The sequence below is a fragment of the Bombus fervidus genome, chromosome 14 (genome assembly GCF_041682495.2).
Source record: "Bombus fervidus isolate BK054 chromosome 14, iyBomFerv1, whole genome shotgun sequence".
Classification (NCBI taxonomy): Eukaryota; Metazoa; Arthropoda; class Insecta; order Hymenoptera; family Apidae; genus Bombus; species Bombus fervidus.
The window spans coordinates 9,000,370-9,011,111 of record NC_091530.1 but is presented as its reverse complement, the minus strand read 5'-3'; the positions used below and the strand labels follow the sequence as shown (position 1 = coordinate 9,011,111).

The 10,742-nt window shown below is 29.0% G+C and overlaps 2 protein-coding genes across 4 annotated transcripts in view; one reads left to right on the top strand and one right to left on the bottom strand.

The window, feature by feature from the left end:
• Window positions 1-472: 472 nt before the first annotated feature.
• Rpl32 (ribosomal protein L32) overlaps window positions 473-10,742 on the bottom strand; it is a 253,542-nt gene continuing 243,272 nt past the window's right edge. The window contains exons 1-4 of one of the 3 annotated variants that reach the window (XM_072016344.1): window positions 1,419-1,561; window positions 1,085-1,186; window positions 854-1,006; window positions 473-673 (exon numbers count right to left, since the gene is read on the bottom strand). In XM_072016344.1, the coding sequence (XP_071872445.1) occupies window positions 515-673; window positions 854-1,006; window positions 1,085-1,177 (405 nt within the window). In that variant the 5' untranslated portion in view covers window positions 1,178-1,186; window positions 1,419-1,561 and the 3' untranslated portion in view covers window positions 473-514. Of the gene's footprint in view, window positions 674-853; window positions 1,007-1,084; window positions 1,187-1,418; window positions 1,562-10,742 lie in introns of those variants that run through there. The other 2 variants (XM_072016345.1, XM_072016346.1) reach the window with 2 other exon arrangements.
• Window positions 1,783-9,233, top strand: Hecw (Hecw ubiquitin protein ligase). The gene is made up of 9 exons (XM_072016317.1): window positions 1,783-1,948; window positions 2,471-3,763; window positions 4,102-4,392; window positions 4,567-4,765; window positions 4,847-5,382; window positions 5,457-5,794; window positions 5,867-6,067; window positions 6,141-7,100; window positions 7,246-9,233. Exons 2-9 carry the CDS (start codon window positions 2,513-2,515, stop codon window positions 7,355-7,357), a joined length of 3,888 nt encoding a protein of 1,295 aa, XP_071872418.1. The 5' UTR covers window positions 1,783-1,948; window positions 2,471-2,512; the 3' UTR covers window positions 7,358-9,233.

Here is a 10,742-nt window from a genome sequence, read left to right as displayed (position 1 = left end):
TATTTATAAAAAATAAATGACAGTGCATTAGTATAAATGCACTTTATACCAACACTTTTGTGCATTATACGTTACTATAACAAAACTCAAATTTCTATATTTAGTGGGAAATAATTTGTGTCATGGTGAGATTCTTTTGGGGAACGCATCCTTTAAGACTGAACTTGGTAATACAAAAGAACACAAGTAGATTATGGTATAAAGAAAATAAATTATAAGTATAATAACAGAAAAAGGATTAAGAGCATTAATTAGATCAATTAATGTATACATTGTTTCATATTAAAACTATTTTATAAAAATGCATAGATATATTTATATTGTACCACTTTAAGTTACACAAAGAAACATCAATTCTTTTGAAATTTCCTTCAATTTCTGTGCCTCAAAGTATTGTGTCTTAATTACATTTATTTGTGATAGCACTATGGATGGGTAAATATTAGGAGAGAAATGTAAAGAAAAACAAACATACTTTAAATATTTTATTATTAAATCAAGTAAGAATATGTTTCTATTCATTTTCTTGAGAACGTAATCTTGCACTGCCATTAGTTACCCTTATTGAAAGTTGCTGAGCACGTTCAACAATGGATTTACGTTTCTTACTACTTACTCCATGAGCAATCTCAGCACAGAATTTTCTGTTTTGCATCATTAAAACTTCTAATTCCTACAAACCATCCAAACAATAAATATTAATACAATTATTATATAGAATTACTTCAGTATAAAAATTTATTAAATAAGTCAAAATATAAATACAAGTTACGCATATTTTGATATATAAGAATGTACAATTTTTTTATCTATAATAATTGTTGACTTATGAGTGAAAAATTATTCTTTTTACCTTAACATTGTGTACCAGAACTTTCCTGAAACCAGTTGGTAGCATGTGACGAGTTTTCTTGTTGCTACCATAACCAATGTTGGGCATCAAATATTGTCCCTTAAAGCGTCTACGAACTCTGTTGTCAATACCTTTCGGTTTACGCCAGTTTCTCTGAAGAATTATTTTGTTAACATTTTTAAATCAGTTATTGACATTGATAAGTAATAATAAACGATATAAAAAACAAACCTTCAATTTACTATAACGATCACTCTGATGACGAATGAACTTCTTCGTCCTCTTTTTCACAATTTTAGGCCTGTATACCGGTCGAATAGCCATTTTTGTACACTAAGGACATAAATACAATGTAAATTAATTGATATACAGTTATAGTAGCAAATTAATAACAACACATTTTGTCACATATTTTTTAATCGTATAATTGTGACAGTAAATTATTTTTTAAAAATATGATGTATTTAATCAATCTTTATTCATTCATATTAAACTCATATGTGTATATTTTATGTTACACGAACGATTTTTAATAAATTTTCGGATTTTCTGTTGAATTACGTACCGTTTCTTACTACACGCCAAACAAAAGAGGTTATGCTGAACTTGGATCACGGTCGTCTAATGAAGTATTGCGTCTAGTGATACCTTATTTAGTGACACACAAAAAGAAACTATAAATACTTGCTGTTCAAGTAAAGTTAGTCAGATATTCTCTTCAATTTACATCGTAGAGATAACTATTTAACAAAATAATTGCAACTTTTGTTTTAATTTTCATACAATTCAATCGTTTTTAATTTTATTTAATTTTCAATTTACAAAACGCGAGTAAAGCGCCTTAACGCTTCATAGAAACAATCTAACACAAAATTCCCCAAATGAGCATCAAAATTAGGTGTATGTGACAGCATAGTCTATGTATGTAACGCTACGAAAAGTTACCAGATACAGTCTGCTATATCTTTCTGTCAAAGCGTTCTTTGATGAATTCGTATAATGAGCAAGGAGAGTAAATGAATATGTAAATGTGACGTAAAATGTCTTTACCGGGGCTTTTCATTTGAGATATTTGAAACGATGTAACATATGCAGGTAAAATGTACCATTGTGTTAATATTTCAATACGATTTGATGTGCAAAATTTGAAGTATTAATAATTATCTCCTTTAAAGTACCGTATCACAAAAACGAACTATAACTTATTTACTGTTCCGTTATGTGATTAACGGAAATTCTAATGAATTTTTTTAGTTAGTTTTTCATAACGATTTTGAATAAGTGCCGAATTTTTAATACTGGATACGTTACATGCTTTGCGACAATTGTAATATACATTGATATGTACATATTTCAATATTTGTTCTGTATCGGACTAAACAAATTTTTTTTAATATCGCTATGATCTGTGAATTCCTGATAAAAGTATTAGAATAAAATTATTACAATAAAAATTAATGTACTGTTCACAAAGAATTGTGTCAAATATATAGTCCCAATTTTATTCAATAGACTACCTTCAATATTGCACCAATGGCTTTATTATATGATAAAATTATTCATATAATTTAATTATTAGTTATTTTATTAACATTTTTATTTCATTTTTATTTACAGCAATATAAAGAAATATAATTGATTGGTACTATGTTTTAAAAAATGCCATCTGAGATTAATGTTAAAAATATAGGTTCTGAAAAAGATAATGGAGAAAATGAACCTGAAGAACAATCTGTTACGTTATTAACAGTTGGCGTGACAAGTGAAGAATCTTCAGCTACGGTAAATCATGTGGAAACCAATACCATAAGAAATAATAGTAAAAAAGTGATTAAGTCTGATGTTAGAAGTGATTTTATAGAACAGGATAAGAATCCTTCTTTGTCATCAGATGTTAACTGTATGTCAAATGAAAATGAATTACAGCAACAAAAAGCATCTTCTAATGAAGAAGTAATTGATAAAACAAGTAATATTCAGGTACCAAATACCCTTGAAGAATTAAGTGCATGTTCTGAATCAAAATGTAATAAAGGAAGTGTAATTTCCAAAAATGCTGGTGCAGCTGCATTAGCATCGGGTTGTGAAATTGATGATATTGCTAGTGTTTCAAGTAGGTTGGATGATGAAATTGCACAAAGCTCGAGACAAAAACATTTATCATTGTCTCATAAAAACTTAACAAGAAAAAAGTGTTTCCTGGCAAGTATAGATAGTAGTCCTGGAAAGGTAAACAGTTTTGTAGAACAGCTACCTTTATCTTCTAGAAACATGATCAGAAAGAAACAATTTTTTAGCAAAGATTTGCAATCTAGTAGTACAGAATCACAATATGAACAGAGTACAGGTGACAAACATAACAATAATGATGACAATGTTTTGCAACAATTTAGTTCTCAATTTAGTACTCACAACAGAGATTCTATGAAAGATGCTTGTAGCTTACCATTACAGGGTATAGCTTCTTGCAGTTCTGATGAACCATTACAATTTCTGAGCACTTCAATAAGTGAAACACATAGCAATGATATTGTTAATACACATAAATCATTAAGTATAACAGAAAATAATAATAAGAGTACAAGTGAAAATTTAAGCAGATTAAATGAAGCTGGTAGTTCACACACATCTAAAAGTGTGCCAAAATCACAAAACACGTTAACAGATTTAGTACATTGTAATGATATTACAAAAAAACCATTTAAACTGCCAATTTTAGAAAATTTATCTGAAACTGCCAGTGCTCAGCAGCATGAGTTGGAAGAAAATGCTGTGGCACTATTGGAACCATCATCAACTAAAGAAGCCCAAGGCATTGAAATAGAACCTCGTTCTTCAAACAGTAGTGATGCAAGTAATTCTGATACAGAATCACAGCAAGCAGTTCTAGGTCATAATGGGACCAAAAAGGTGCAGTTACTTTAACTGTATTAAAATTTGATAAATATTTATTATTATGACACTCAAATAATTCAGCATTCTATTGTTATTTTTAATGTTTAATCTTACTCATGTACTAAATGTTTCATATTTCTCCTCAAATCAAACAAGTTTCAATATTTGATATATGCAAATATGTATATTTCCTTTACACTTTTATATATGCACATGCAATTTGATTTTCATTTCAAAATTGTTAATAGATTAATATTACACTCCTTCAAATTTATAAATTAAATTTTAGTATAAAACATGTTGAAAATAGAATTGTTTTAAAATCACAATTTATAAAATATATTTTACTTCAGAGACCATGTGATACAAATGGTATTGTAACAAAAGAAGGTGTGGAATATTATCAATTGTGGCGAAGTACAGAAGGCTTTTCATTTCCTGAAGGTTTATATGAAACATTGTATCCAAATCCTCCACCACTACCACCACGGGTAACGCACAAACTTTTACATAGAAGTAATGCTTTACCAACTGGCCCACCAGAATTACCCAAAAGACATCCTCAAAAATATTCTGCACCCTTGCACCCTGAAGATTGTTTTGGATTTGAAATTGTAGATGTTGATGAAGCTTCTAATTCAAAGGTAATTTAATGAAATATATGCACTGCGGTTAATTGGTAAGCATATAATGTAATTTTAGCTTGTATTTAATGTTTTTTAGTGAATATTGATGTTTCATATAAAGTTTTTACAATTTTTTATATTTATATGATTCCCGTATTTACATTGTTATAATCAATCCCCTTAATATTTTAGTCGCGGAGAGCTGTTACAAAAAGTATAGCGCTGTTAAGTTCACCAAGGCCGCCTAGACCATTAGAAAGACCAATATCTGGTTTAACAAATCCATTAGAGTGTCCACCAACACCTACACATCGTCCAAAGCCATTGCGTCCGTTACCGATGTGTCAAACATCTAATGTACCATTACCGTCTGAGGAACCTTTGCCACCATGTAAGATAAATTTTGCATAACTTTAATAATGTTATAGTGTAATTAAATAAGAAAATTTTATTGAATATATTATTATCGCAGCATGGGAAGCAAGAATCGATAGTCATGGTCGGGTGTTCTACATAGATCATATTAATCGAACGACAACTTGGCAAAGGCCCAATTTAACAACACGGAACACTGGCTGTGATCTTCGGAGGCAGCAATTAGACAGACGTTATCAGAGCGTTCGTCGAACTATTTCTCGACCCGACAATATTGATCGCGAGCCGTCTAGTTCGCAACATGCAAATGGAAATAATTTCGAGAATATGGAACGACCGAATGAACGAGTCGAAAGAATTGAAAACGAACCATTCGATATTAATACGAGTCCACCAGTATTATTTTTAACGAGACCCGATTTTTTCACAGTATTACATAGTCATGCAGAAGCAGTGGAATTGTATAATCGTAATCCCAGTTTGAAACACATGATTAGCAAAGTCAGGAGAGATACAGCAGTTTTTCCGAGATACGAACATAATAGAGATTTGGTTGCATTAATAAATTTCTTTTCCGATCCGGCTAAAGAACTTCCAAGAGGCTATGAATCAAAACTTGATAGAACAGGCAAAGTAAATATGCCACGATTTAAATTATTTTCATTATTTGAGAAATCTTTCTGATAGTCACTTGTTAATATTTTCAGAAATTTTTCATTTGTCATGCAAGAAAAGCAACATCTTTCATTGATCCAAGATTACCTACTGAACCGACTCACACACGAACATTATTGGATGAAGCACCTGTACCTCCACCTAGACCACAACAGTCAGCTATTACAACTACACCCGATATACCTGTAGCTTATAACGACAAAGTTGTTGCCTTTTTGCGCCAACCAAATATAATGGATATCTTAAAAGAAAGACATTCAGCATTAGGACAAAATATTGCTCTTCGAGAGAAAGTAAATACGATACGAATTGAAGGGACGACTGCTTTGCAACGATTGGGACATGACGTACCTCTAGCATTATTATTAAGGTACAAAATAATCTAATTTCTGAAGGCGGTAAAGGATGAAATAATATTAAAATATTGAATTTATTGTTGCAGTTTATTTGAACAAGAAATTATGTCATATGTACCTGGAAACGTAGGCAGATCTCCATTAGGTAGTCCGCATGCTTCGCCTGGCTTAACAAGAGCTTCTGCTAGAGCTCCAGCTCCATATAGAAGAGATTTTGAAGCTAAACTTAGAACATTTTATAGGAAGCTAGAAAGTAAAGGATATGGACAAGGTCCAGGTAAATTAAAGTAAGTATATTTCAATATAAAAAATGTATAAATATATTTATTATATTATACACTTTTTATATATTTTATTTAGATTACATATTAGAAGAGAACATTTCTTGGAAGATGCTTTCACTCGTATTATGGCTGCTTCAAAAAAAGACTTGCAAAAAAGCAAGTTAGTTATTATGTTTGATGAGGAAGAAGGTGTAGATTATGGTGGCCCATCCCGTGAATTTTTCTTTCATCTGTCGCGCGAACTTTTTAATCCTTATTACGGTTTATTTGAATATTCTGCTAACGACACTTATACCGTACAAGTGTCGCCAATGTCAGCTTTTGTAGATAATTACCATGATTGGTTCAGGTTTTCAGGCAGAGTATTGGGTTTAGCTTTAGTTCACCAATATCTGCTTGATGCCTTTTTTACAAGACCATTTTATAAAGTTCTTCTGAGAATACCAGCGAGTCTAAGTGATTTAGAGAGTTTAGATCAAGAATTCCATCAAAGTTTAATGTGGATTAAAGAAAGAGATATAAGTATTGAACCATTGGAATTAACTTTTTCGGTCACGGAAGAACTTCTGGGCCGAGTAGCTGAACGTGAACTAAAACCAGGAGGAAGAAACATTGCAGTTACGGAGAAAAATAAAAAGGAATACCTTGAAAGAGTTGTACGTTGGAGACTTGAGCGCGGCATTGCCGAACAAACGGAGTCTCTAGTTCGTGGATTTTATGAAGTCGTAGATCCACGATTAGTATCAGTTTTTGATGCACGAGAGTTAGAATTAGTAATAGCTGGAGCGGCAGAAATTGACCTTAACGATTGGAGAACGCATACAGAATACAGAAGTGGTTATCACGATGCACATCCAGTAGTAGAATGGTTTTGGAGCAGTATAAGCCGATTTACTAATGAACAACGATTAAGACTGCTACAATTCGTTACTGGTACATCAAGCATTCCATATGAAGGATTTGCAGCTTTACGTGGATCTACAGGACCACGGAAATTTTGCATTGAAAAATGGGGAAGGCCAAATAGTTTACCCAGGTATAAAAGTTGTCTTAAAACTAATATAATGAACAGAACAATTAGAATTCTTATAATATTTATGCTATGAATGTTTTTTAAATTTGTTAATAGTATCATTTTGTTTATTCAATAATGCTATTCTTCAAAATAGATAACTTTTTAGGGCTCATACATGCTTTAATCGCTTGGATCTTCCACCGTATCCTACGCCTGAAATTTTATACGAAAAGCTTTTATTGGCTGTAGAAGAAACAAATACTTTTGGAATAGAGTAAGAGAATTTGCTATGATTACAGCAAATGCATAATGATATAAGAAAAACATCAAGGTTCGTGTTATTTGAATAAAGCATCATTGCAAATTTAAAGATAGATTGGTAAGATTGGTAATGTATTCTACTATCCAAAAATTCATGATCGGATTTTTAGATTACTACAATCAAAACTGTATCAAAATGTAAATATCTAACAAAAACAGTTGCGCATATTTTGAAAATTTTAAATATTGTATACATATTGCTGTAATCTATTTATATTAAAACTAAATAACGTAGTACATTTCTTGTATAAAAATTACAGATTTAATACATTAAGAAAAAATTCTTAGGTATGAATATAAGCAATTATTTCTGTTCAAACTTCTATACTTCTAGAAATTGTTTGGAAAACATTATAGATATATGTGGTATAGAAAAAACTGATTTTGAAATTGATACAAAAATAAGCGACTTATTTAGCATAATTTCTCTAAAAGCTTCCTTTCTTTGTATTTTGCAAAAAAACTTTTACAAATTTTTTATAAAAATTGAAGAGCATTTAATATCGCATTTCATAAAAATATATAATGCAGCTATGTAGCTAATTTATTCTGTCGTCTACTTAGTTTGTAGGTATAATATTGATTTCTAGTCTGTATTTTTAAATATTCAATTTTGCAGCTATTTTTCTAATATTTTCAGACATTCCATGTCAATTTATTTAATATTTTCTTAATTAATTTACGCAGTTCTACAATGAAGCAAAAAGAATGTTTATAAAACAAAAACTTTTTACTGCATATTTAGTGATATCTTCTCACAAGTAATCAAGACGTTTCATAAACATTCTTCCAACGTGTTTTATATAATTTATCTTCATACTAAATAAACATTTCAAGTATTTGGTATTAATCAAGAATGTTTAAAATGTCCAGAAAAGCAGTTAATGAATAAACAATGAAAATATGAATAGTATATGAAGAATACACAGTCAATGAAAGTAATAAGAATGATCAATCATCTCATTCAGTTATTAATTTCACATTTAATATTAACATAGACGTTTTATAGAATTTTATTTAATATGTAGGACATCGTTTGTAATTCGTTTATTTAATTCTTTAAAACTAATTTTAGAAAAAACTATACTAAACAAACGTTATAATATTACTTGAAGAATTGGTGAGCATGTAGATGGACCTATACTTCAAGATTTAGTCTACCTCTTGAACTTTAATCTCGCTTTTGCGGCATTAATGTAAAAAATTTTCATCTGTTAATCATTTAATCGTTCCTCATCTTAAAAGAAAAGAAAACATGTATAATATACAAAACACATACGGGTTTCTGTAATGTGCAAGAGATAATACAACATAACTTTATTTATATTTCTCCTGATGCAAAATTATATTATAAAATAAATATAAATTGTTTATTATCTAGTAGAATTCAAAATGAAGTATTAAATATCTATAAAAATCGGCAAAAAAAAAATGACGATTAAGAATGACGATATAAAATATGAAAAACATTTTTATATGTTATTTAATCTTAAAATTTCGTTTAAGTGATTGTTTGGTTTTGTGTGATGTTAGTAGTAACAACGTCGATAAATAACAATAATAACATTAATGTAGTAATAATAGAAACAATATTTATTAAATAGAAATACTAATATTATGTGATTGTTGAAGATAAGTTGCACCTTATATTATCTGTAAACTAGTCATATAGCATGGCAAATTATAGACTATTTAGTACATACTGTACAAGTTACAGGCATTGTAATATTAGATAACACATAACATTTACAATGAACCATGACTGTGTGAGAGCATTCTTTACTTTATTGTTAAAGAAAATAAAATGTGCCTCTTTTGTTATGTTACATTAAACATTGTTCTTCCTTTTTTATAATATCCAATCTACTTTCATATAAAAAAAATTATAATAAGCAAACTTTTCTAATTTATAGAATAATTTCTTACGAAAAATTAGGTATTCAAAGGAAGTGAAAACTTTAAACTTAACGGATGGTATCTCCTAAAAAATCTAATTTAGTCGTGACATGTCATACAATTTTCTAAAAATATATGCCGAAAGTGTGTACAATTACATTTTTACGTTCCGAGATTTAAAGTTAAAAATTATCCATCAGGTTAAATGTGAAATATTTTTAATTAAAAAAAATTTGCGGTACTTGACAATTTTATTTCTTAAATAACGCAAAATCGAGTTGGTGATTCATAGTTCTAACAAAGAAAGTTTGTCGATAAAGTTTTCATTAGTTGCACATGTATGTTCATTATTATGTAATGGTTATACACAAGACAATACCAATGCATTTTTCCATAGTCGACTTATAATCAATTTGATGTTTTATTTTATAAAATACCAATATTCTTTGTTTCGCGAAAATATAAGATATTTGACAAATGTCTTTGTAGAAAAATTCTATGAAGACAATGTTGCAGTCTATGCATGAACATAGTGCAAAATCTGTTCGAAATGTTTGAATCAATAAATGTCAGGTTATGAAGGTCACGACAGGATGTAAGAACAAAAATAATGAGGGTAAAGAAAGGCAGCACCGTAGTAAAGTGCAAAAAAAATCAATTACGGATTAGAACCAAGGTTTTTAAATATATTTTTAGTACGTATTCATACAATAAATTTTATATTTCAGATAATATACTTGTATACCAGTACCAAAATGATATTTATTTTCTTTTCTTAAAATCAAAAAAGAAAAATTTTGAAATTTAGTAATGATATGTTAATAATGTGTTCTAAAAAATATATACTTTTTAATTTACTTTTTACAACCTTTTGTAACACTAAATTTTTGTGTATTTTTTTGTTACGACAAATTCATAATTCATTGTGCGAATATAGATAGATGATATACATATGTTTTCAGTTATTACAAATATGTTAATGATAGATAAAAATTTTTGTGCGCGAGAGATATAATTTTTATTATACATATATATCATTTTAATATAATACTGTAATATAATAATATTATTTTGTGATTGTGTTTTAATAAACACTGATATCTAAATAAATGATGCAATATCATTATCAAAATATTCCATTATCTTTTTACAAGTTGTATTTGTGAATCCTGATATTAGGAAGCATAAAACTTGAAATTGACCAATTTAATATGCATTCGTAAATTGTAGAAATAGCAAAATTTAAATTTCATATATCGAGGACTATTAAATACAACTGAAGTACGAATTACGTAGTAGAAAGATAAAAAATTAATTTTTAACGATATTAAAGATGAAAACATTAAATCCAATTGTCCTTCCTTCATTAAGAATAATTTGATAAAAGCTATATAATATGAATATAATTATTCGCGCTATTTTATCAGGCAAACTAAGAAATCTGTT